Source organism: Cibotium barometz, chromosome 18, assembly GCF_041138505.1.
Source record: "Cibotium barometz isolate CiBa-2024 chromosome 18, ASM4113850v1, whole genome shotgun sequence".
Classification (NCBI taxonomy): domain Eukaryota; kingdom Viridiplantae; phylum Streptophyta; class Polypodiopsida; order Cyatheales; family Cibotiaceae; genus Cibotium; species Cibotium barometz.
This window is the reverse complement of record NC_141063.1, coordinates 46,588,345-46,616,172: the sequence shown is the minus strand read 5'-3', so window position 1 is coordinate 46,616,172 and position 27,828 is coordinate 46,588,345. Positions and strand designations below refer to the sequence as shown.

Here is a 27,828-nt window from a genome sequence, read left to right as displayed (position 1 = left end):
GGCCAAGAGCCTATAAAAGGGTGGCCAAGGTTAGTTATTGGGATATATAGAGTCTCGCGAGTTTGTGAGAGCTCTATGGTCTTGCAGTCTGGATCTAGTGCAGACGTGCACCTGCTTTGCGCAGCCGAGGCCGGCAGCAGTCTCGAGGCCAGCGAGGGCAGCTTCGTGGCGGTATGGGACGTCGCGAGGAGGAGATTGGTCGGTACGTCATCCTAGTTAGCTCAGCTTGTGGCTCGATGGGGACAACCAAGATTGTGGGCTCGCCCACGGCTGTCATGGTTGGGAGGTGAGTCAGGGCTGCACCCCCTTGCTTGTTTGTTTGTTCGTTTGTTTACAGGATTCGAGTTTCGAACCAAGATCGATCACGAGGAGATCCGTGGGGATTTGACATAGTGTAACACATTCCTTGCTGGCTATTGCCATTGTAAAGCTTCATGCTGTTATAAAAGGTGATCTTGTCTACATGTAATATGCGGAAGCTTCGGAGAAAGATCGGTAACTTCAAAACTCAGAATTCAGCACTCTTTTCGCGACGGAAATTAACGCACAAACTTGAAAGGAGAAGTGCAGAAAATAGAGAGAGAGAGGGAGAGATGGAGAGGACACAGTATTGGGTCCCAATTACCCTCTGTAGGGCCCCCACCACGGATGGTGTATTTGCTTTATTAGAATGATGAGAAAACTGAAAGAAAATACAGCAATCTGGGACCTTTTCTTGGGTGGGAATACCCTGCCCTTGACCTGAATCCTTCACCCCTTTGCGTTAGCAAGCCCTTGGCTGTCTTGGCCCCTTGGTTTGCTTGAGCACTTGGTGAAAAAAGAGATGAATGATTGGGATTATGGCTTCCACTATTTATACTTCCCATCATGAGCAGTCGGCCAGCTGATAAACAGGCAGCCAGCACCAATGTCCCACGACTGGTGAAAATTCAGCAATAAATGCTGAATTAAATCCCAAAAAATGCTGGAAAAATCCCTTAAAGTTTGCGCATCTCTTCCTGGCTGGCTGGACATCAGGCGCCTGCTTTTGAAGGGCTGGGCACATCTTTTGTCCACAATCCCAGGGCTGGGCAGCCTGTATGGGCTGCCCCATACATGCCCTACAGCCATATAAAGGCTGTAAACTCCTGGAAATAGCCTTATCTTTGCCCTAGGGCTGTCCTACAGCCCCTCCATGGCTGGTGGGTTCAGCTTGGGCCTTCCTGGCCCTCATGGGGGTGGTCCCATGCCCCCACTCAGACCCGGGGTAGCCTTGTCCTAACCACTATCTACTCAGTGATCTGGCATCCGGTACCATACCAGATACACAGAACCACTGTCATCATTCTAGAGGGAGACTCACAGCGCGGACTGGCACTGTTTCATGTGCAGGACAGTGCACACCTGACCTTGGACTCATGTGCAGGACAATGCACACCTTAGCACCTAGAGCTACTTGACGCTCGTTGTCATACCTGTGCCTAAAACCCTCAACCTGTTTGTCCACCAGAGTCAGCTCGAAACGGGGACGCCTAGCGGCCTGTTCCGTGACCACATCCTCCGTGCTGCCCCTGTCAAACAAGACAACGACTCTCTGGCCACCTATGTAGCCAAAGGACTTGAGCAATTCGTTGCGCTCATACTCCTGGTCATGGGCGCCCTTCTGCTTATCTTCGAGCTCCCGGCTAATAATTGCTCCAACTGAAGCACCGGGGTTTGAAGAACTAGGGTTAGCCGCTGGGGTCTGTGTGGGAGCTGAGCTCACCACGGAAGCTGTGGAGGCGGCGGCAGCCTTTGGAGGCTTCTTCGGACAATCCCGAGAAGTATGTCCTTTTGTATGACAAAAGAAACATCTATCCTCCTTCTTGTACTGAGAAAGCTCCTCAGCACTCAACATGCCACCTGTCCTGCCTGCCTCTGCTTTCTGGTCTGGAGTAAGCTTAGGCGCATTGTTCGAGTTCTTGGAGCCAGAGGCTCCCGGGCTCTGTCCTGGGGAAGACCCCGTCTGGTTCTGGCTTTTGCCCCCCGAGGTGTTAGCCCTGGGAGAAGCCGACCGGGAAGTCTTGGGCTTGCCATCATTGTGTTTCATTTTTGCACTCTGCGCAAGTGAGAGTGCGCCCTCAAAGGTGGCTGGCCTAAACATACGCACCTCCCATTGGATTTGCGTGTCGAGGCCATACAAAAACTGCCCTTTCTTGTCCGTATCAAATAAGCCTAATTGCAGACATAAGGTTGAAATTTTATTGGCAAATTGAAGGACTGGTTGCGCGTTCTGACGTGCACCCCTGAACTCGTCTTCGAGTCGCTCAAGGTAGTGGGCGGTAGAAATCGCTGCTTAAGGTCGCGGACGAACTCATCCCACACATAAGCTGCCATACCTGCTCTGGTGTGGGCATGAGCCCACTGAGTCCACCAAGGAATGGCCTCACCTTCCAAGTACCAACTGGCTAAGATCACTCTGTCAGTATCTGTTTTCCTCACTGCGGCAAAGTAAGCTTCAAATTGATGTAACCATGAATAAAGAGTTGTGGGATCGAGTTTACCATTATACTTACTGAAAATCATTTTCTCGGGAAAATGATTCGAGGGCGCCGCCGGTGTCAATCTGGCGTCCAAAGCTCTGAGGTAACGTTCGTGTTCCACGCATCGCATGGCGTCGTCTTCTCGTTGTCGGATCTCCAATGCACGCATCTGCAACTCAAGCAAGGAGCTTGGTTGTAGCTGTGACCCCACGAGAGGGTCCTTGTGACGAGGATCTGGTATCTGGGATACGGAAGGAGAGGGAGGCGGAGATGGAAAACGCGACGCTGGAGAGCGGGTATGCTCCTCCAGAGCCAAGATCCGCGCCTTCTGCTCATCCAACTTGGCGGTCTGTTCTGCGAGTGATGTCTGTGACACTCAAGCCTGGTGCCCTAGCTGGGCTGCCTGGTGCACTCTGGTCCCATGGCTCTGGGTCTCTCTCATCGCCGAAGCTCGCCATAGCAGGAAAATGCAACTCCTTTCCGGAATGCAATCTGACCATCCACTATCTGTGTGGGAGACTTTTGGAGGCTTCCGGAGGCTAAAAACCAACCGTCCTTCGAGGGACAGGAGTCACTCCGAAAGGGGTAGTCCACCGGCGTCTAAAAACCAACCACACGAGCGAGAAAAATTTTCTGGTTTTCTTTGCTGAATCTTTGTACTTGAAGTAGGCTCTGATACCACTGTAATATGGGGAAGCTTCGGAGAAAGATCGGTAACTTCAAAACTCAGAATTCAGCACTCTTTTCGCGACGGAAATTAACGCACAAACTTGAAAGGAGAAGTGCAGAAAATAGAGAGAGAGAGGGAGAGATGGAGAGGACACAGTATTGGGTCCCAATTACCCTCTGTAGGGCCCCCACCACGGATGGTGTATTTGCTTTATTAGAATGATGAGAAAACTGAAAGAAAATACAGCAATCTGGGACCTTTTCTTGGGTGGGAATACCCTGCCCTTGACCTGAATCCTTCACCCCTTTGCGTTAGCAAGCCCTTGGCTGTCTTGGCCCCTTGGTTTGCTTGAGCACTTGGTGAAAAAAGAGATGAATGATTGGGATTATGGCTTCCACTATTTATACTTCCCATCATGAGCAGTCGGCCAGCTGATAAACAGGCAGCCAGCACCAATGTCCCACGACTGGTGAAAATTCAGCAATAAATGCTGAATTAAATCCCCAAAAATGCTGGAAAAATCCCTTAAAGTTTGCGCATCTCTTCCTGGCTGGCTGGACATCAGGCGCCTGCTTTTGAAGGGCTGGGCACATCTTTTGTCCACAATCCCAGGGCTGGGCAGCCTGTATGGGCTGCCCCATACATGCCCTACAGCCATATAAAGGCTGTAAACTCCTGGAAATAGCCTTATCTTTGCCCTAGGGCTGTCCTACAGCCCCTCCATGGTTGGTGGGTTCAGCTTGGGCCTTCCTGGCCCTCATGGGGGTGGTTCTACACCATTCCCATGCCCCCACTCAGGCCCCGAGTAGCCCTATGGGCTGGCCCCTTGTCCTAACCACTATCTACTCAGTGATCTGGCATCCGGTACCATACCAGATACACAGAACCACTGTCATCATTCTAGAGGGAGACTCACAGCGCGGACTGGCACTGTTTCATGTGCAGGACAGTGCACACCTGACCTTGGACTCATGTGCAGGACAATGCACACCTGACCTCGGACGACTGAGATGGATCCCTGGCTGACTCGTCCCGGACTGGGCTCACATGGGACTAGTTCACCATCCCTGGTCCTGCACCTTCTGTACAGAAATGTCTACCTGGCATCCAAGTGCGGGATGCATGTGACACTACAAGCTTTCTATCTCCTTTGCTCCTCTCTCTTGTTTTGTCTACACTTCCTACTGTGCATACTCCAACATGGTATCTGTCAAATCCCCACCGGATCACCTCGTAGAACGCTCCTGGTACAAGACTTGGAACCTGCAAAACAAAGCCAAGCAACGTGAAGGGGGGGCAGGCCTGACTCACTTCCCAACCTTGATAGCCGTGGGCAAAACCCACAAGTCTTTGTTGTCCCCACCGAGCCACGAGCTGAGCTAACTAGCTGGACGTACCGACCAATCTCTCTCGTGACGTCCCATACCGCCACGAAGCTACCCTCGCGGGCCTCGAGATTGTTGCCGGCCTTGGCTGCATAAAGCAGGTGCACGTCTGCACTAGATCCAGGCTCCTAACCATAGAGCTCTCACAAAGACACTCGAGATTCTATGAACTATTGACTAACCTTGGCCACTCTTTTATAGGCTCTTGGCCGATCATCGGACGTCGACACTTGGGCACCCGTCCGTCCATACTTGGGTGCCCGTCCGTTAGTCTATCCCTAGCCGAGCTAGCCAGTCAGCTTGCCTAGCTCCAAGCTTCCCCAAGCCTCGAAGCTAGTCTTGTGTGCGTGTATGTAGCACATGGTAGATACACACTGTGCACATGACATACTCCCCTTCCTCTAAGAGCTCATTCCTGAGCTCACTAAAAACCCATGGTAATCTCTATGAAGGATAGTCAATGTCTCCCATGTCAATGTCTCCCATGTAGCGTCGTCCTCAACATGATCCTTCCACTTGATCTTGTATTCCGTGAGAAGTGTATTACGCAATCGTCTTTCACGAAATCCAAGGATCTTTTCTAGTTCGTGTGGAACAAATGTCATGTCCTCGAAATTGGCATGTTGATTAACCATCGTGCTCGCTGAAGCTCTCGCCCCCCCTCCCTGCTCGCGTTGCCTGCACAGCTGCGCCCGTCGCCTTCCCTGCCTGTTCGCCCCCTCGCCTCCCCTCGCTCCTCGCGCCTCCCCTTGTCCCCCCGCTTGCCTTTGCTGCTGCGCCCTGCATTGCCCGCCGCCTATCCATTAGCCCCCCCCCCCCCCCGCCTGCATTCGTTGCTGCGCCCCCTCCCACCTGCCTTCGCTGCCGCCGCCCTGCTCTGCTCGCCGCCCTTCCTCACCTTCGCGCCCCCCCTTTTCTTCGCGCCCTCCTCCCCTCTGCAGCGCCCCGTCCCCCCCCTCCGCTAGCTCGCTTTCCTCCCCTACCTCTTGCGCGCAGCTCCCGCCCTCCCCCCCCTAGGGTTTCTCCTTCGCCTTCTCCCCCCCCCCCCCCTCTCCTTTTTCTTGCTTCCGTCCCCAGGGGGTTTTGTTTTCCTTTTTGCTCCGTCTTCCGCCTCTCTGTGTGCAACTCGGTTCTAGCAGGATCCCGCCTTCGCCGCAGCTTCAGACTCTGATGGAGGCTCCTCCCGCCCCGCCTCAGAGGGACTCATCCGCAGCCCCCTCGCCCGCCCCTGAGGACACCCCCATCAGGCTTTCTCTCTCGCCAGAAGAGGAAGCGAGCCTCACCGCAGAGGTGGAACGCCTCCAGGCTCATTCCGCCATCTGCTGTATAGTCGGCACTCGCCCCAGCAGAGGGGAGATCAGGGATCTTCTTCAGGCCCGCCTTCTTGCAGATGTGGGCAAGATCCTGGACATACAGCTATTGGGCCGTGGACATTACCAGATCGAGTTCGAGGCCGCCCAGAGCGTTGCCAAGGTCCTTGCCATGAGTCCCCTTGACATCAAGGGTGCTCGGGCTTTCTTCAGACCTTGGCAGCATGGATTTGACCCAGCAGCCGGTAAGAAGCAGAGTTAGGACGCTAAAGCCAGACTCGGAGCATTCGTGGGCTCGGTACTAGAGACTGGCCCCTCAGCAGCTTCAGTGGTGGCCAGAGCAGCTGGGCTACCTTCGGTCAGAGTGTTGGTGTCTGACATCTCCTCCCTTCCTAAGGTCATTCAACTACCTAGGATAGGGGAGGGATGGATAGATCAGAGAGTGGAGTTCTCAGGGCTCCCGAATCAGTGCTTCCTTTGCAGGCAGGTCGGCCATCTTGCCAAGGCCTGCCCTCGCAGGAGACCCCGACCCTCACCACAGCAGCAGGCTACTGATGGCCCGCCCACAGATTCGGCTCGGCAGGCTGCCTCCGGGACACTTGCTCAGGCCACAGAGACCTCGGAGTGGCAGCCTGGACAGGGGCGCCGCCGAGGGAGACAGCCACAGCAGCACGCCCAGAGACCGCTGGAGCAGCAGCCACAGTCTCAGCCTCACTGGGTTCCCGTGAGGAACAGCTTTTCTCCCCTCCAGGAGGAGACCCCCGCGGCGACGACTAAGGACCAGGAGATGCCAGCACCCCCTCCTTCACCCCCCCAACCCCCGTCCCCTCCCACCGCCTCGCTTCCACCATCGCCTCCTCCCGTCTCCGCTCCGGTTTCGGCAGCGGCTCCCTCTCCAGCCCCCTCGCCCCCCCCTCCTCCCCCTCCGCCCGCCTCACCTTCCCGGGAGGCCCTGGCAGTCCCCTGGCGTTCACCTGCAGTCCAGAGGGCGCTGAGCATTGACCTCGCTCGAGCATCACAGAGGAGACCTACTATGCCGATTCGGGCTTCACGGATTTCATCTATCCGCAGTCGGTTGAGTCGCCTTGGCATTAGACAGCGCTCGGAGGCTTTTGATTATGCCTTCACACGGCTTTTTGGAGCAGAGGGCCCCCATGAGCCAGCACCCATCCGAGTTCATGTAGTGATACCTCCGGCCCGTGGGGAGGAGGCACTAGACTCAGCGGTGGCCTTCTCGTTCCCTCTATGTGGCCCTTGCGACCGGGAGTGGACTCTAGAGCTCGCTCTCAGCACTTTGAAGACTCAGGCAGTTGAGTTTTCTCATCACATGAGCGATCTGGAGGTGACAGATGTGATAGGCCGACTTTGGGAGTTGGCTCATTTTTTCTTGGATCCCGGGAGTGTGGATACCTCAAGGATTCGGCATTTGGTCGTTCGCATAGTGGCAGACTTAGCACGCGACCCTGGATATGTGTGTATACACGAGGTTGCTCTGTCAGAGCGGGAGGCAGTCGCCATGGGCCACAGCCACTGGCGCCTGATCCGGGATTCTTGCAGTACACCGGGTGGGCAGATTCGCAGCCGCTCGGATGGGGACTACTCTCCATCCAAGCTGCTTGCGAAGGCCCGCCGTACGGCTGAGACAGCATCCACCGCAGCAGGGCATCCATGAGGATCATCTCATGGAATGTACAGGGCCTTGGCGGAGCACATTTTATACGCTATCGTGGTTGCTTGAGGCAGGAGCTTCAGAGATGCCTTTTTGGTGGCAGCATTGATATTTTGATGATGCAGGAGCACCACTTGGGTGAGAGTAGGATCCGGAGATATGGTTTGGTGATGCCTGGTAGATGGGACACTTTTTGGTCTGCAGGGTTTGGTCCTTTGGGTGGACAGGGAGGAGTATGCATGGTCATTGCAGATGTATGGCGGCAGGCCATTGTGGATCGAGGGATCATTGTGCCTGGTAGAGCACAATATTTCATTCTGAGGATGCATGATGAGCTATTGGGCGTGCTCAACGTCTATGCGCCCAATCATGCTAGTGCTAGAGCAGAGTTCTGGACCCAAGTTACGGATGCCTTGCCAGAGGCCGCACATTGGTGTGTCGGGGGAGACTTCAACATGCTTGACTTCAACATGATTGAGGACCCGGCAGATAGGATGGGAGGCAGTCATGTTACAGTGCACGGCACGGAGCTTGCAGCTTGGGACCGGTTTTGCATGTCACTGAGGATCACTGATGCATGGCAGCATGGGGCTTTCTCCCGGTCTCAGGACAGTCTTAGTTTCTCTCGGTCGGATCGCCGGCAGGGAGGGACTAATCTATCACGGATTGATCGCTTTTATGTGGGCGACTGGTTAGGGGAGCGAGGGGGCTCCGTCGGCATTCTTGCTGGCACCTCATTTTCAGATCATGTGCCAGTTATCTTGACATTGGAGGAGAGGACACGGGAGCCCAGCTTGCAGTTGAGGATCCCAGAGAGGGTACTTACAGATCCCAGTCTCGCTGGGACATTGAGAGGATCTGGCATGATAGTCAGTGCTCTGACCAGGATGCAGCGGGCCAGTGTGCCCAGGGACTCATCGATCTTAGCTCTTTTCTGCACGCTGCAGCTTTGACACAGCTGGGAGAGATTCGCGAGCGGGAGCATCGGCTGAGACGCAGCCTTGCTTCGCTACAGCGCCTTCAGGAGCAGCAGCCTGCATGTGAGTGGGTGGCGTCCCAGCTGAGCCAGGCACGCCAGGAGGTTAGAGAGGTAGAGGAGCAGAGACATGAGTTTTACTATCGTCGTCAGGCCTCTCAGTGGACGTAGCTTGGTGATAGAGTGACTGGAGAGTTTTTTGAGATCACTGGACCCCGTCATGCGCGAGCAGGAGTCCGCCAGCTTGGTAGACCGGATGGATCGATAGCTACTGAGCTCGGGGAGATCAGAGCCATTGCCACTGCATTCTATAGAGACCTGCTTTCAGCGGAGCCAGCCACTGAGGATCGAGATGTTTGCAGACAGACTGTGTGGGCCCATGTGCAGAGGAGGGTCACAGACCGTATGCGTACAGTTCTAGGTGCGCCTCTGTCAAAGATTGAGCTTGCCGAGGCCTTGAGGGTCCTGTCGCAACATAGTTGCCCAAGGGAGGACGGATTGACGCCGGCCTTTTTTATGCGCTATTGGGACCTTTTGGGGCCAGGCCTCCGCAGGGGCTTTCAGCACGTTTTGGACACTGGGGTGATGCCGCAGAGCTTTTCAGAGGGCTTGATCTATCTTATCCCCAAGGGGGAGGGAGTATCAGATGATATTCAACATTGGAGGCCTATTACGAACCTCAATACTGTCTACAAGGTCTTAGCAAAGGCCTTGAGTTTGAGGATCCAGCCCTTCCTGGGGGAGTTGATTCATGCTACTCAGACAGGATTTGTCAAGGAGCGCAGTATCCTTGACAACATCTTTACTTTCTGGGAGGCGACGGCCCGAGCTAGATTTCTTGGCGAGGACTTGGTCGTGATGCTTCTCGATTTTGAGAAGGCATACGATAGAGTTGATTGGGGTTTCTTAGAGGGCACTATTCTTCGCCTGGGCTTTGAGCCAGGATGGATCAGAGGGGTGGCGGCTCTGTATTCCACAGCTCGCAGCCAGGTGTTGATTGCAGGAGGACGGGGGCCGAGTTTTGAGCTGACCAGATCAGTCCGTGAGGGGTGTCCCCTCGCCCCTTTTCTTTTTCTCTTCTTTGCGGAGGCTATGAGCATGTATTTGACGGCAGAGGAGGTTGGTTTGAGAGGACTTCAGCTCCCAGTCCGGGGGGAGGACTTGCTTGATGCTGAGTTTGCAGACGACACGGGCTTATTTTTGCATGGCCAAGAGGCCAATCTTCTTCGGGCAGAGCAGTCGCTCCAGGTTTTTAGTGCAGCTTCGGGAGCATTGATCAATTGGCGCAAGACAGTGGCCTTTTGGATCAGTAGTGCTCCCACTCCGGCATGGAGCCCGGACCCCGGTTTTAGATGGATTCCTCCAGGCACAGCAGTGCGGTATTTGGGATGCCAAATTGGCCTAGATTTGTCACCTGAGCAGCAGATTGCCCCGCTTCTTCTGAGCATTCGGAAGAAGCTTTTGTATTGGAGTACAGCTTGACTATCCTTGGCTGGGAGGGTGGTGGTGGCAAATCAGGTGCTGTTAGCGACCATGTGGTACATTACGTCTTGCTGGATCTTCTCGAGCTCTTGCATCAGCCAGGTACAGAGGTTGATCAGGAACTTTCTGTGGTCTGGGCGGGATGATCAGCCAGCTCGGGCAAAGGTTGCATGGGCAGTTATTACACTTCCGCTGGCTCAGGGAGGTTTGGGCATTATAGATCCAGTCGATCAGAGTAGAGCCTTATTGGGGAAGCTTATCGTTCGGGGGTTGCTTCCAGGTGCTGAGCCTTGGAAAGAGCTCCTCTTGCAACGGCTGCAGGCTCGGGCGCCCCCAGCAGGGGGCACTTGGGCACCAGAGATTCGCTGGATCTTTATAGAGATGAGGAGGACAGGCCTCAGTAGAGGATGGGAGGACAGATTTGCTTTGAGTATCCTGAGAGCTTGGGAGCTGCTGAGACCGGGGCTCTCTCAGCGACCTCCTTCTTGTGTTGAGAAGCGGGCGAGACAGCCGCTCATCTGGAGCCCAGCGGTTCGCACAGAGCAGGGTCATATGCTGGGTTCTCGGCCTCGTCTAGCCTTGGGGCCTTTAGCGGCAGGCCCAGCTCGTAGTTTTGGAGATTGGCAGGCCTTCTGCAGTCTCCCAGAGGAGATCCAGGTGGAGAGGCTGAGTCACTTCAGAGGGGGGTTGATTATGAGGGATGATATTCAGGAGGCACTCATAGAGAAGTGGTTCACGCCTCTCGAGCCAGTGGCCCCACGGTGGATGGGAGCCTTTACACAGTTGGAGATCCTGATTGCTGTCAGAGCTTGCACTGAGGATGGCAGTTGCCTCTACTATGAGATTCAGGATGAGGGCAGACTCCAGAGAGTGGAGGTGGAGTCGCCTTTGGTTGCAGAGTGCACCTTTCAGAGGATTCGGGTAGTGGCCGCTGCTTCTCGGAAGTGGCATATTGACCCTGACCCTGTTGATGTGCTCCCGGATTGGCGCATATGGGCATATGCAGCGCGCCCCTTGGCCCGGCTACAGTGGGACCCCGGGGAGTACGAGTGGCATGATCCTTATGCATCCCTTGAGGCCAGAGAGATTACCTTTTTCCAGTATACTGTTCGGCTGGGGCGGCATATTTTGACGGCGAGGAGGACGGTCTCTCCAGCGGCAGCGGGGCATTGGCGGCTACAGGGACTCTCACAGGAGTTCCTGGAGGATTTTTGGGCTCGGCTTTGGGCTAGTCGGTAGGCCCGCAAGATCTCGACTTTTCAGTGGCTGGTCGCCCACAGGGGCTCAGCAGTTGGCACTTGGCTTGTTTACAGCGGTCTTTTGGCGGCCTGCGTCCGATGCGGCCACCCTATGGAGACACAGAGACATTGCCTTTGGGATTGCCCTCAGGCGCAGCAGATTTGGCTGCGGATGCTGCGTATTCTGGCCCCCCTCTCTCTAGAGGGTATGTTTACGTGGGGTGCCGCTGCTTGGTCGACTTCGTCAGGGCCTGCTATGGGCTATGAGATGGAGCAGGGTAGTCAGGCCATCAAATTTATTAGGGGCCAGCCTCGCCTGGTTCCGGCACCGGATTTCTCGTCCGCCAGTTGGACACAGGAGAGGGATTTACGATGGGAGCTACCATCTGGTTCACCTGGAGGACCCGGTGCTTTACGGCCTTTGAGGGGAGATTGGAGCCACCAGCAGAGACTGTACGGGGGATTTGGCAGGAGTTGATCCACACCTTGCGAGGACAGTACGACCGCATCCGGGGAGACTTGGATGAGGCGATCTTGCGGCGCCAGGCCTTTCACACCACTTGGCGCTGTGGCCCCTTCTACACCTTACACATGGGATCCCCCCGTTGGCACTACAGGCCACCTGTTTGGCTCTTCCTACCCCCTATTGTATGATTTAGCCTCTCAGTCCTTTGTACTGATGCTTGTATTTTGCAGCACCTAGGGAGAGTCTCCCGGGCTGCCATGCTGTATTCACTGCTCTGTTTCTCTTATGAGCAGGAGAGATCTTTTGTAGCCCTACGGGCGTTTTTTATATAACTAATGAAAGGATCTTTTCTCGGAAAAAAAAAAATGTCATGTCCTCGACATCTATGATTTCTTGAGGAGTAACTAACTGGTCTGTTCCACCCAGTACTTCCTTAAGTCTACTAACATGAAATACGGGATGAACTTTCACATGAGAAGGCAAATCCAGTTCATATGCGACTGAGCCAATCCGTCGCGTAATATGAAATGGTCCACAGTATCTAGGGGATAATTTCGGAGATCGACCTGTTCGTAAGGTCTCCGAATCTTTGGGAACTCGCAAATACACCATCGTTCCTTCAGAGAACTCTGGGTAACGATGTCTATTAGAATAAAATCTCTCTCTATCTTGAGCACTTCTAATAGATTCCTTCGCAACTTGTAACATTTCTTGCATATCTTGAGAAAATTACGTGCTGCATCATACTGAAGTCTTGAAAATCCCACGGCAACAAGTGATTTAGGTTGAAAACCATACATAAGCATAAAAGGACTAAAACCTGTACTCGTATGCTTAGTACTATTATATGCAAATTCTAACATAGGAAGATAATCTTCCCATGAACTCCGTCTTTTGGAGACATGCTTGAAGCATATCCTCCAAAATCTGATTCACCCTTTTAGTCTGGCCATCAGATTGAGGATGATCCACTTGACACCAATCACCTTTTTCTTTGCCGGTCTAGGAACTAGCTCCCAAGTCTGATTCCGCTCAATAGAGTCGAGCTCTGCTTCCATGGCTTGCTTGCAAGTCGGTTAGGAAAGCGTCTCCCCAATGTGAGTAGGTTTTGAGTTCTTTTGGATGTGTGACATCAGTGCATAATTGATGCATAGGTTCTCTGAGATGACGTCGTGGTATGCAGCGGCTTCGATCGATGGGGACCCCTGCTGGAGGTTAAGGCAACTGTGTTATTTCCGAGTCCCACAATGTTTGGTACAACCAATTGGAAATACGAGATCCCCATTAGATGTTGAACCTTGCTCTTGAGATGTAGCCTGCTATGGAGTATCCACCGAAATCTCCTCCTCCTGATCAATGTTGGATGATTCCTCCGTCTGAGGTGCTCAAGGATGTGCCAGGTCAAGTCGATTAAGAGGAATAGGAGGATCGAGCGAGGAACCAAGGAGAGGTTGAGTCGAATCGGCCCTTGAGATGAAGAAGCCCCTTGTGCAATGGAAGATGAAGTCTCATCAACCACCGTATCTTTGCTAACGATGATCTTCGAGGTTGTAGGATTGTAGAGCCGATAACCTTTGGATTGTGAGTTGTAACCAACCAAAATATGATGCTTGGACTTAGTGTCCAACTTTCCCATGTCACCATCAGGTACATGAACAAATGCATCTGACCCAAAAACTTGAAAGTGAGAAACTGTGGGTTTTCTACCGAGGTAGGCTTGAAAGGGGTTTGTCGTGGAACAACAGTAGTAGGGGACCGATTAAGAATATAAACAGTAGTAGCAACGGCCTCTGCCCAAAGCTTTTGAGGGGACTTCGATGTTCCAACATTGTCCGAGCCATGTGAATCACCGTTTCGTTCTTCCTCTCCACCATGTTGTTCTCTGAAGGAGTACTTGTGTTGGCAAACTATTAGTTAAATTGGTGAGAAGTAAACTCGCCTCCTTTGTTGGCTCGTAATGTCAAGACAAAGTGTCCCGATTGTTTCTCCACCAAGGTTCTCCATGTTTGGAATCTGTCGAAAGTTTCTTTGGATTTGAGAAACTAGGCCCAAGTATACCGCCTAAAATCATCAACCAAAAGACAAACATAACTGGCAAAACCAAGAGACAGAGTGCGCATCGGGCTGAACAAATCCGCATGAACCAACTCCAGAGGTGCCGTAGCTTGTCGTGTAGCCTTCTTTGGAAAGGCCTCCCGATGTTGTTTCCCTTTGAGATGAGTGACAAGGACCCTCACGTGTGCAAACATCTGGCAATCCATCCACCAGTTGCTCCCAAAAGGCCTTCTGCAAGGCCTCCAAATGAAGATGTCCAAATCTAGCATGCCAAAGATCGCATGTGCAAGTACTTACGTGAGAATAAAGAGCCGTGAGTTTGTAGAGGCCATGGTCCTCGATGCCTTGCCAAAGGATCTTGTCAGTGAGAGGGTCCCGAATGATCATAGAGTCCTTCATAAATTCCACCTTAGTGCCCAATTTGCAAATCTCATGTATAGAAAGAAGACGAAATCCTAAATCTGACACATATAGCACTCGCGAGATGTACTTCCCTCCATTGCCATGCGGAATGAGGGGCATTGCTCCTTCGCCAAGAATGGGGACAGTAGAGTTACCTCCAATGGCAACTCTGTCGTGGCGTTGTTGCAGTTTATCAAGCCACTCCTTGTGATATGTCATGTGCTGTGTGGCATCGATGTCCAAAGCCTGCTCAACCACTGGAGGGGGAGTCTCAGAGGGGTTCTCAGACCCGAGATCAATTAGGGTGACGAAAGCTGACACCTCCACAACTTTGGCTGATGAGCTGACTCCTTTGTCCTTCGACTTCCCTTCCAAAACCCGCATGTGACTCCGGCATTGTTGCCATAAGTGCCCCTGTTTGGAGCAATAATCACAAACCTTCTAGTTGCTAGAAGAATTAGAAGTTGAAGACCCCTTCGGCTTTGCATCCTTGGAGTCCTCAGAGTCCTTAGAAGGAGGTGCCCCACCTTTGCTTTTGTTAGGTTGCTCCCTCCTTTGTCCAATGAAAGCCTGGTTACCTTTCTTTGAAGAAGAAACTTTGAATCTGCTCTCTTTGTCAAGGACCATAGGCACCAGCTCATTCCAGGTAATGGTTTCCGTTCGTCCTGAGGTAAGAAGTGAAGAATAGAAGCTCTCATTTTTTGGGGGAACTGAGAAATTAGCCGGATGGCCATATCCTCAGTGGAAATCTCCTTCCTGCACCCAAAAATCTCAGATCGCAATGACTTCAGTTTGTTGATGTCATCCCGCATGGATGGGTGAAAGCTTCAACATTTGAAGCTCTAGGAAAACTCTTTTTGTGGGTGTCTTCCGGTTGTAGATGTCGGAGAGTCTCTTCCAAGCAACATGTGCATGGGTATCCCGTTTGATGTGAGTGATGACTGAGGGTTGAGACTCGAGAGTTTAGAAGTATGAATGACCGAGCATGGTCAGTAAGCTGATCCCATAGAGCAGCTTCGTGCGTAAGGGCATCCCTCGTAACCTCATCCTCTGTGGTTTCCGGATTGGGCTGGAGGACCGGTGGAGTGATGAACTCCAGAAGATCATAAGTCTCCAAGACTGCTTCCACCATGACTTTCCAGATGTCATATTTGTGCCATCCAACTTGGCATCTGAAGGAAAAGTTGGAAGAGTGGGTATCTGAACTGCCCAAGGTTGGATGAGTGCCATTATGTACCTCCTCTGAAAAATGCAGCCACCAAAACAGCCCAAGATCTGCTCTTTGCATTTGTAGGGAGGGTGGGCGGGATAGAAAGAGAGTGGAGAGGAGAAAAAACGCAGAAAATGCAGATCTGCCCCTCCGGAGAAGAAAACACAGGTATGAACCACTGCGGACAGCACTAAGTTTGCATGAAAACGCAGAAAATCAGCACCAATCAGCGATTCCAGGTCTAGACGTCTCTGGGCTCTGATACCATGTCAGAGAGCAGCGGAAAGATGTAGACGAGTGTCAAAACGCTGAAGCTCCAAGAGAGAGATGAGAGAAAAAAGCAAAATGCTGGTGAACACCTTGAGCCCTCTGCCTATGGAGTCCACTCCTCGCCTACGGGCTGGTTGTATCCACTCTTTTCTTGAGGATTAGTGCCGTAGGCGAGGAGTGGCCTCCATAGGCAGAGGGCTGAAGGTGCTCACCAGCTCACCAAAGTGATCAAGAAGCAATGATCAAGAACTGATGAAAAGTGAGGAAGAGGGCAGCATATATATACACTCCTATATGAGCTGGTATATATGCACGTAACACTCCTATATGAGCTGGCCGACTGCCTCCTATCTCCTACATGACCTGAAATAGGTAAAATACCATAAAAAAGGGTGGGCAACCGCATCAAAGGCCCATAAAATAGGGGAAAATATGGGGAATGTGAGAGCATAGAAATGGCCCCCGTAGCCACCAATAGGAGATGATATGTGCTAACAGCCTGGTGCTGGAGGTTTCAGGTCACAGCTCATCATCCCACACCATCCCCGGAGCCACGCCCAACGGGAACGAGAAAAACACCGCTCTTAGGGCGACAGGGTGGGGGCGGGAGTTGTACGTTGATGATGCAAACCCGAAAGGATGCCTGATCCTTTGAGTATCCTTCCGTCTCCTCTAGAAGACTCCGGAAGAAGGCATAGCTCCACCCAGAGCCCCATGAAAAGGGAGGGGTAGGCTCTTTGGAGAAGCTACACAGATCTGGATTGAGGGGAGTCCAGCTGCTCGAGAGAGACTGTCGGCTGTCGACGGGGGTGGGCTCAAGTACCTGGCCCATGGTGCTCCCAATCGTCAGGCGGGGTGTAGACGGTGAGGATGGAACGGGGGCTCTGCACCTGGAGCCGTGACTGTCAGGGCACCGAATGCCCTGGGTGTCACAGTTCTGTGGCGGGGGCAAGCGCGGGCAAGGTGTCCCATCTGGCAACAGATGAAGCATTGGCCCGGGAGCCTGGAGAACTCCAGCCCTTTGAGGAAATATGAGCCGTCGAGGTGGGGGATTGCCAACTGATGGGGTAGCTTCTCTGGAGAAGTTACACGAATCCAGATTGAGGGGGGAATCCGGCCACCAGGGAGACGTAAGCTCCTGGCCCATGGTGCTCCCAATTGTTGGAAGGAGTGCCATGTACTCCTCCGGGAGCCAGGGAAGCAAACGGTGACTGGGAAACTAGTGACACCGTGGCCAAAGGCCTGTCTGCATGAGGAGAGTAGCCAGGGAAGCAAATGGTGACTGGGAAACTAGTGACACCGTGGCCAAAGGGTCTGTCTGGCAAAGAAAGCCTATGCCTCCCACATCGGTATTGAGCTCCGTGACAGGGTGCTGTCTGCCAGGGCTGCCGACTCAGAACACTATCTTGATGTAGCCGTTGCCCAAGAAATGGATGTTGGTGACCTGTCCTTGGTCTCCGACGAGGGTTGCCTGCAGGAGATCTCGGAGCTGCCCGCGTGCTGGCCAGCTGTCGACCAGCTTGCAGACAAGAGTGGTTTTTTTTTCCAAGGAGGGGCAGCGGTGAAATGCGTGAGCCAAAAGGCGGGGCGGGCAGATGGTGGGGCGAATGGCAGGATGAATGGTGGGAAAAGGCAAACGGCTTGGCAAAGGGCGAGCAGGGGCGAAAGGCGATGCGAGCAAAGGGCTGTGTGAGAATGGAGCTGGTGGGGGCAGGGCAGGCGGAGAGGGTACGCGGGGATGGGGCTGGGCTTGGCGCGCAGGGGGTGTGTGTGTGGGCAGGATCTTCCTGGCTCGAAGCTGGTACAACATTGTTATGCCTCTATCTGCTTCTGAGCTGCCTATTTATAAAAAACATTCCCTTCAGGTCGAGGAGTTTCATTTTGTCCACATAAGTACATGTTAAAACACTCATAATACATTTACACCGTAGAGAAGGTGCCTAACCCATGGGTACTTAAGGCAATCTTTGGCTGTCAGGATTATTCCAATTCGGTTTCCAAATCTTCCCGCGAGGGCCCGAGGTGGTCGATGTTTTGGAGCTACATCCACGTTGTACTCACACGGGTGATGCACGTGACACGGGACTGCATCTATGACCTCATACATGCTCTCTATACCCACTGACTGGTGGTGCATCCCTGTCTCTTTGGAGATCTCTCACTCATGGAGGAGGGCCTCAAGACTTCTGGCGCATTGCGACTGGAGTGCTCTATCCAGTGTGATTCCTAGGAGTCATGGTCGCTCTGGTATATGCACGGAATGCTTTAAAAGGACATGCTTAACTCACTATATCCCTTGATGTGTGATAGTAGAATGAATGGACATAAGATTTATGGGTATATGAGTTTTGTTTGATGATGCAAGCTTCTAATTTTTTATCTTTTCATGAATGGAATATTAATTGCAAATGGAAGGAAGCGTGTTTAAGATTAAAAAGTATTTTAAGTTCTCACATGCTTGCACTTTGTTGCTGTGGTTTTACAGAGGTTCTTCTTTGGTGGAAGATTAATTTTTGGGCCTGATGTTAGATCCTTGCTGGTGACTCTGATTCTCATTCTAGCTCCTATCGTGGTCTTCTGTGTGTTTGTGGGAAGGCATCTCATGAAGGATTTCCCACACCATGCTGGTATCGCAATTATGGTGGTGGCTGTGGTTCACACATGTGGTGTTAGTACCTTAATCCCCTCCCGGCATTTTCAACTTTTGGTCCATAAAGGACTTCGTTGCATGCAGCGTGTCTATGCAGATGCATGGGTGCATGTGCTCTTCTTTTTAAAAAGAAATAATGTCAATGTTTGAGTTCACGTGTGATGAAAATATATCCAAAAGATTTTAGCTGATTTTATTTATTTTCATTAAAAAAAATCAGGTCTTAGTTCTTCTCTTGCTGACATCGGGTAGAGACCCTGGTGTAATCCCACGCAATAATCATCCACCAGAACTGGAGGAGGAAGTTAGCTCATCGTCAGAGTGGAGTGGGGGCCAGACTCCTAAGTTAAGGCTACCCCGGACAAGGGACGTCATTGTGAACGGGGTTGTCGTAAAGATTAAGTATTGTGACACCTGCATGCTGTATAGACCCCCCCGGTGTTCACACTGCTCGATTTGCAACAATTGCGTTGAGCGCTTTGATCATCATTGTCCATGGGTGGGACAATGCATTGGACGAGTATGTTACTTCTTTTGTTGATTTTATAGAAAGTTTTTGACACATTTTTATCTAACAATTGCCTATGTTTTGTGTTGCAGCGCAATTACCCGTATTTTTTCATGTTTGTACTCTCAGCGACACTGTTATGTTTCTTCATCTTTGCAATGTCTGCACTGCGGATAAAGAGGGTGATGGATGAAGATCCCCCACATACTGTTTGGAAGGCGTTGCAAAGGTCACCGGCATCTGCATTTCTCATGGCATATTCTTTCCTAGCTACTTGGTTTGTCGGCGGACTCACTGTATTTCACTTGTATTTGATAAGTACAAATCAGGTAATGCTTTATCTGCCCCTTTGTGTGTATGTGTGTCACCGCGCTTGCAGGTGCACGTTCTAAATCATCCATGCTGCTGTTATCATAGTTGTGTGCGCGTGTGCACGTGTGTGTGTGTGTGTGTCTGTGAGAGAGAGAGAGAGAGAGAGAGAGAGAGAGAGAGAGAGAGAGGCTTGCAATTTTGACTTTTAATTCTGTCCAGACAACCTACGAGAACTTTCGCTACCGTTATGACAACAAGGTGAATCCTTATGATCAAGGAATCATTCACAACTTCAAGGAGATTCTTTGCTCTGGCATCCCTCAATCTAAAGTGAATTTTCGTGAAAAAGTCCAGCCAGAAGCCCCAGGGTTTGGAAATTTCAACACCAAACCAAGAGAAAACATGGATATACTTGGGCCCAGTAATAGAAAGGCTTATGGTGACATTGAATTGGGTGGTAAATCTACCTGGACTCCCATGGCTGTTGGTGAGTTGGTTCAAGACACGCATGGGCTTAACAACAATAATGGAGGGTATAACAAGGAAACGAAGCATGGTTATGAGGATTCTTTTGCTGAAGCTCTTGGCAAGCCTCTTCCTTATGAATGTGGGGACATCAGAAGCGGTGTTGCTCATCCTAGACGCAGTAGCTGGGGTCGCCAAAGTGGAAACTGGGAGGTTTCACCTGAAATTCTAGCTCTTTCTTCAGGTATTGGAGGACAAAGTAGCCGAAAACTTGCACATGCTACTATTCCAGCCACAAACAAATAAACAAATGGTGTTTTGCTGGAGCAAATTGAATCTGCAGTTAGTGCAAGTGAGCTGCTCTTACCTGTAATTGAGTGCCTGTGTCTATATATCGGGCTTGGGTTGCCATGCCTAATCTGGTTAAGAGCGGCATGTCAAGACTGCAAAACATTCTTTTTTTTAAACTTTTTCTTTGGAATGTAAGCGTGTTGACTCACCAGAGCCTGGCAGTTAAGCCTTTGTGCATCTCTCAACTTAGAGATGCACATTACAATTTCGATACTTTTTGTGCAACCTATGAGTACAGGCAGTGAAATTTTATCTTACATTAGGGGCAGTAGTTTCATTATTGCCTTGTTTGATTGGAACTTGTGTTCCTCTTACTCCGTGGAATGGTTTTATGGTGTTTTGGTCATAAAAGGAGGCCATGATCTCAGGAAACATGTAGTAAACACAATGTTCCCTAGTGCTTGCAACCATCATCTATTTTCAGTCCAGGGTAGTAATGGGCATACTCAGAACCATTGGCAATTAGTTCAGAGCAGGTTCCTTAGGGCTCAAGGTTTGGGACCGTTGGCACACAGCTTGCAGGTAAATACATCTTAAACAGATTTACCGAGTGTGATAAGTTAAAGAAGGTAGAGAGGAGTGTGCTGCTGTTGCGTCTGGCGATCGTTTATATCAAGACGAGAAAACGCAAATTGCTTTTTTGATTTACTGCTTCAGAGTTGAGAGATCTTGTTTGTCAGTGATGTTGCTTCCTTACACGGGCATTTAAATAAAATGCTGATTGTTTTTTTGGGGGAAAATATCCACGTGGATTTTCCTGCTAGTCACTTGCGGCTCGAAGAATCAGGGTTGAAATTTGACATTGGCTTTATTATTTCTAAATTATACAATTTAGTTACGGTCGGCTACCTTTTTTTGTTTTCTTGAAAGCCCCCCATTGGAACTACACCACTCACATACACAGCCCTATGGTGTCGAGGCTAGAACCCATGACCTCTTGGTTAGGGTGAGTCGTGATGAGCTGAGCCATCGGTAGTCCGCTACTTTTGCGCGCCATCTTTAATTCTATTGGTCAGAAAAACACGATTAGTTTGGGGGGTTGTTGAGATTGGAAATTCCAACTTGAAAGTGCCCTGCTAGAAAGGCATTGTGGCTCTCTTGATCATTACACTACCTTTTCAGTGGGGAAATATGTTTCGGTCGACAATGAAGTTTTTTTGCGAGTATTTGATATTGGGAATATATTTGATTGTGTGGCCAGGCGCTCCATGCTATCATTTAGTGTTCGTTGATGCTCATTTATGAAATTGAGTGCATATGCTCACTAGAACCCTAACTAGGGACTCGTCTCCTCTCTCTCTCTCTCTCTCTCTCTCTCTCTCTCTCTGCCAAATACTCATACAATGCAAAGTGGCCAAGTTGTAGCTTTAGCTCCAAAGGGGGCATCGTTGTCCTGGAGGAACACTGCAGATTCGTGTGTTTAGTTAGAGCTTTGGGCTAAAGCTGGTCAGAGACCTGGCGACTGTAGGCAGCTAGCGCCGCCGAGCAAGCTTAGCGAGGCTGGGCATGACGTGAGCTATTGAACCATGGTGTGCGAGTTGGAGATGATGTAGCTCAGCAACGCCAGCAAAAGAGAAGCACTGGCTGGTGGGGCAAGCACGAGAAAGGGGCGGTTGTGTTGCACTCCAGCAAGCAAGGGAGACGACGCTCAGCAAGCAGGCTGTGAGGTGGAGAGCTTTGCAAGGTGGCTGGTCATGGTAGCTCAGCTCAAGGAAGGGAGGAGGCTGCAAGTCAAAGAAAAGGTGTCGCGAGGAAGCACTGCAGCAAGGTGGCATAGCTCTTCAGCAAGGGAGGGCGCGTGTCATGGTAGCACTATAGCGTAGCGTAGGAGTGAAGATGATGTAGCTGTGTCAAAGCCAAGCTTAGCAGGAGGAGGTGAAGATGATGTAGCTGTAGCGTAGGAGTGAAGATTGTGTATATCCTCTTTTATACTAATCTCTCTATTTTCAAAAATAATGTTTTATTCAAAAAAAGGGAAAAAAAGGACAAAAGGCCAAAAATGAAACACACCAGGGTTGCTCTTTTATACACATATATACACACAAGGGTTGCTCTTTTATCCACTAGGATGTGTCCTCGACACTATTCCAGCACCAAGTGAGCATTTCCATGGCATGAGCTTCATGCACATTCTTTGGTGGTATGAGGATTAGTGGGGTGTTTTTGCATTCCTAGAGGATGCTTGGGAGGATTTATGTCATGTCATGTCAAGCAAAACCATGGTCATCTCATTACGAGATGATGTACTTACATTCATTCCATTTAATGGCATTTCATGGCTTTTCGCACTTTTTTTTAATTGCGCCAAGAGCCACATGGATTTCTTCCATGCACATCTTCACATTAATTTACTTTGTTTTGACCCTTGCATTGCTCCATTTCCCGAGGCCATGCGGGTTTTATCAGTGTTATAGGTTCGTTTACCTACATCACTTGGACCATATCATGGTACATCATGAGGAGCTCCACATGCCCTCTATGATCTCGTCATTGATCTTTGTATCACCGCATCTTGAGCCTTGGGAGGAGCACACCGTACCTCATATTTCCTCACCATCGAGCATTGTATTTGAGCATCCTCGTTCTCTTATTGTGAGAAGGATATTTTCCCCTACCATTGACACATCTTTTGACACCCTTTACCTTGCCACCATTTGAGGCGCGTGCACCACTTCCATCATCATCCCCACTGCCCTCATGTTGTATGGTTCTCACTCATCACTTGCATTTACGAGAGCACCCACACATTTGGGATCCAAGCCTCGGGTGCGGATACTTTATCTCGTTGTTTGCCATCGACTTTTGAGGGGAAACCTATTCATCCCTTCCATTCCTTGTGAGGATTTACCTCCATCTTTTCCACCTTGTTCCATGGGCCCTACTATTCATCATTGGCCTTTGCTTGGGCACCTGCCTTGAGACACTTTGTTTGGGATCTAGGATTAGTCTTCACCATGGGTCTCATCCACACTACCTTTATATCGACATTTCGTCCATTGGTGTTTGCTAGGGTACCTACCGTAGCCTCTTACATATGGGATCCTGGCATACATCTTTCATTGCCCCTCGAGTTTCCCATTTTCATTTGGGATCCCGGGTGGGGAAGCACCCCTCCTCTCTCGCTTCACTTTTGGGTGCATGGATCCTCTTCTTACGGATCCTTGGGCTTGGTTCATGCTCTTCATCATCGACGCATTTTTGGCATGATCCTTCCTTGTTTTTGGGCTTCATTGACTTTATCTCCTTTTTTTTTTTGGTTCCTTTCTCCCTCCATTTTTGTACTCATTGCCATCTCATCCGACCACATCCCCATGGGAATGAGATGTGTATTAGAGTTGGGGAGAAGTTAACCCTTTTCCTACACCATAGCTTAGCACTATCTACCTCCTCCACATGATGGTGCACACACACATATATTTATATCACTTTGGTGCACACATATCCTATATTTTGCCATAGGATATTCGGGTAACATTGAGCTTCATTGTATATATTTTGTAGACTCACCTATGCTCGTCATCATGCGGCACTTGGGATGACCCTACATTTTACTATAGATAGAGAGCATGGGTGATGGAGAACTTACTTCCCCTCTAGCCCAAGTTGTGGAGTCCCATCTTGTGTTCTTTCCCTTTGAATAACATTAAGTCTTGTGCTCCCCTCTCTCATCTTAGAGGTTGAGGTATCTTATTTTAGGGTTTGCTTTGCACTCAAGGTTAAGTGAGGTCTTCTTCTTGCTCATGAGAGAGATAGGGTGTGTTGTTTTGAGCATGGCTTGCTCACTCTTGAGAACTCCTTATGTGTGAGAGGCATGTGTCATCTTGTCTCCCATCCAAGCCCTCAAGCAAAGAATAAAAAATAATGGATAATGAATGTTCTTATCTCTGTTGTAATCTAAATGAATGGATAAAGAATAACCTAATCTAAGGGAAGAGGGGAACAAGAGGAAAAGGAAAGAATATACCTAACCCTCTACATAAGCAAGATTTGAGAGAGTGTGTGATAAGTCCTCTACATAAGGAAGATTTGAGAGAGTGTCTAGTCAGAGGCAAGATTTGGGGCCCTTCATGAGAGTGAGTTTTTGTGATTGCAATATTGAGAGTGAGGCCCTTCATGGTTGCAAATGAGAGAGAGAGAGAGAGTGAGTCTTATGGTTGCAATCGAGACTAAGAGTCTTTGTGGTTGCAAATGAGAGAGAGAGAGTGAGAGTCTTTATGGTTGGAATCGAGAGACTAAGAGTCTTTGTGGTTGCAATTGAGGGTAAGAGTGAGAGTCTTCGTGGTTGCAATTGAGATTGAGAGTCTTTGTGGTTGCAATTGAGGGTGAGAGTGTGTGATATTTGCTCAAGAGTGTAATTCATACCTTCTTCTCCATAAATTGAAGGACAACTGTTCAAGATATTCCAAGAGTGTAATTTCTACTCTCTTTTCCACCATGAATTGAAGAACATCCATTTCTTGGAAATTTTTATTATTATATGCTTTATGGTGTGGATTAAGATGATGTGATATGACTTGAGGCTTCATCAGTTATGATAATTTAGAATTGTGGGTTGCATAATAAGATATTTATTTCTTTTTGAGACTCAAGCCTAGCTCAAAGCTCAAACACAACTCTTAACTCCTTAATTAGAACACTTATTCTAGGTTTCTATCCCTCCCTATGTTACTGCTTTACACAACTCACTAGCACACATAATGTTCTCATGCCAAGCTTTCTTCCACTCAATGGAGATATACAATACACCGAGTGAACAAAACCGAGAAAGCCCCAAAATCGAGTGACGGCAAAAAACCCTATTGTGCTCGAGTTCATTTAAGTTTTCTCATTTTAGTCTTCGTAATATATTTTAAAATTATTTTAGTCTTCTCAATTCAACATTTAGCCCTAAATGGCGAATCATGCAACATACTTAGAGCACAAAAATAGAGTCAATGCAAGATGAAGCAATCAATACTTTCTCGCCCTACAAGCATATGTTTTTCAAGCACTGACTCATATTGACAATCTACCAATACATGCGAGAGCCATGAAACAAATAAAAACCAATTGGAAATCAAAGTGTACATGTCATAACATCAAAGACAACAAACACATCATTCGAGAGGATGGTTGTTAGCTCACTATCTAACTCTCCTCATACTCATCATAGCCATGAACCAAATAAAAAATAGATGGAAATCAAAGTGAACATGTCATGACTTTAAAGACAACAAACACATCATTCAAGAGGATGGTTGTTAGCACACTATCTAACCCTCCTCACACTCATCATAGCCATGAGCCAAATAAAAACCAAATGGAATTAAAAGTGTAAATGTCATGACATCAAAGACAACAAAACACATCATTCGAGAGGATGGTTCATAGCCATGAACCAAATAAAAACCAAATGGAATTTAAACATAGCGAACACATCATTCGAGAGGATGGAGAGGACGGTTGTTAGCATACTATCTAACCCTTCTCACACTCATCATCCACATAAAAGCATGATGCTTGATGACATTCTTGTGACATCCTTTCATACTTCTTGTCAGCAACCATTCTTTGAGCTGCAGCCTCCGCATAAGAGGGCAATGCACTACAATGACAACAAAAGCACACATGTGTTAATAATACAAAGCCGCATTGAATCCCAAAAGGTCAAGGATATATTTGTTAATTCCATTTCAACTCATCAACCAAAAAGAGAGAGTGATAGAAAGAACATGGTGAATTCAAATATGAAATTAAGTGGCGCTATCCAAACTACTTGTGTCAAGGACAAGTCTAATACCCAAAACATCAAGATAAAAATAGTCATCCATTGCCACATAGAGTGAACAAGGAACACTCCATATGACAGAGATAAAGACACAAAGAGGAACAATGGGAATGTCAGTGTAATAGGAAAGCTCCACACCAAATGTAGCAAAAAGGAGCAAAAGAAGTCAAAAAGAGTTTTGTCAAAGTTCACTAGTCATCATAGGGGTTCACCCCCACACGAGCATCGATCTCATCCTCCAAGATCCTCGAAGAAGAGCCTGCACTCGTGTAGCTGCGCAAGTACGGATCTACGTAGCTAGAGATGATGGCATCATCTACGTCCAATGAAACACATGATCTTTTTGAACGAAGGCATGCCTTTAGAGTGGGTGCTGTGCCACACCCTAACTCCAAGACAATACCCCGTGGATGACAAAGCAGCTCCAAGAAGCATGACAAAAATGTATGGCTCATCACCTTGAAGCTCTAATCCTTCACTACTAATAATGCACTCACTCACTGGCAGGTAATGCATAACACATGAGTCCATGGCTCCCATTCGCAAAGCCTCAAACAATGGTCTGCTCTCGCTGGAGTGAAAGTGGGTGCAAATATCCCTCTTTTGCGAACCAGGTACATCATAGAAGTCTAAAACTGTATTTTCATTCAAGAAACATGTATAAATTCGACCATGCAATAGAATCCAGTCACATAACACCATAGAAACAGTGATGCAACTGACACAGGGCATTAGAAGAGCAAGTCACATTACCTCTGTCATGCTGCCCTCTTGTTTAGTGTAACCGTATGCCGAGTGATGGAAGACCACAATCTGTCGCCAAATCTCCAAGTCATATACTCGTGAGTAGCGCTCAATCCACCCCATGCTATCTCCTGCACAAACCTCTTGACTAAGTTGGATGCTACAACAAGTAACTGGCAAACAAAAAATTGATTTCAAGGAAAGCTCTAACCTGCCATCATGTAGGACACCACCACCAACCAACCACTATCAGAAAGAGTAGCACCTGCGCCAAAGATAGACCGTAATGGACATGGTCCTCTGTAAACACATCCCATGGTTCTCCATAAACACATCCTATGGAGGCCTCTGTGCATTCCCATGGAGACTCCCTCCAAATGGGAGGTCCAACAAAACAAAGTTTGCAGTATGATCAAGCAGCAATCAACACATTGTGCAAGCCATACTATGAGACCAATCAACACCATTGTCCAATCCCACCTTGAGATGAAAAGTCCCAATTTCAAAACTCTCGCTTGAGATGAAAACTTTGATACTACCAATATGGTTTGTGGTGTATTAAATATTTACCGTGACATTAGAGCAGTATCTTGGCAATAGGGGATAATGCCAAGTTGCTCAACAACCCACCTTGCATGTTTAGTAAAGACAAAGTGTGGTAAGTATTTGAACCAAATGTTAATGTTAATAAGAAAGCATGAACTTTAATGTGTGACTCCTCAGCACATCAATGACTCCCGTCTATACAAGAGTTGGAACACCAATTGGCAATACAGGACCGAAGTCAACGGCAAGATCGTACTGATGACATGCGCCTACTCCTTGAACGAGCCTCGGAGATAGGTCAGTTTCCAGTAACCCCTCTGGCCCCTCCTTAAACTTGGTATTACTTTCGTAGTACCCTTGTGCTTGCAGTAATCTTTTTGGTACCCACACTTTGCTGAATTGGTGGAGTTCTTTGAGGAACTCGCATAGGCTTTTGTGGAGTATTTTTCTTTTTCCTTGACCTCTGAGTGCTACGTTGAGGAAGAGGCATTGACTGTCGAGGCACCCAAATTTGATTAGCACCTTTGTAGTAGCCTTGAGCAACAAGTAGCTGCTTCTCCACCCATATTTTGATAGCATTAAAATACCTTGATTTTGGTTGTCTTGGGCGAAGCTTTCTTTTTGGTGGAAGTGGAAGGTTTTGGGACCCCCTGCACATTGGTTGGTGCTGAGGCTGCAGGTGTGAGACCCATGTGCGTTGTTGACAATGAGGTTTGCGTCTCTTGCAGAGTGGCATTTGATGATGAGGCTTTCGAGCATGCGGTTGTCTCCTTTGGTGACGTTTGTCGATGATAGGCTCCGGGGATTTTTCTTTGAATTCCTTGTTAGGGATAGATGGTTGCATGGGTGGA

The 27,828-nt window shown here is 49.3% G+C and overlaps 1 protein-coding gene across 2 annotated transcripts in view; it reads left to right on the top strand.

The window, feature by feature from the left end:
• LOC147629405 (putative protein S-acyltransferase 7) overlaps positions 1-20,188 on the top strand; it is a 35,733-nt gene extending 15,545 nt beyond the window's left edge. For both annotated transcript variants that reach the window (XM_086812672.1, XM_086812671.1), the window contains 4 exons: positions 18,120-18,302; positions 18,505-18,804; positions 18,885-19,121; positions 19,324-20,188. In XM_086812672.1, coding sequence (XP_086668798.1) covers positions 18,120-18,302; positions 18,505-18,804; positions 18,885-19,121; positions 19,324-19,875 — 1,272 coding nt within the window. In that variant the 3' untranslated portion in view covers positions 19,876-20,188. The remainder of the gene's footprint in view (positions 1-18,119; positions 18,303-18,504; positions 18,805-18,884; positions 19,122-19,323) is intronic.
• Positions 20,189-27,828: the final 7,640 nt, after the last annotated feature.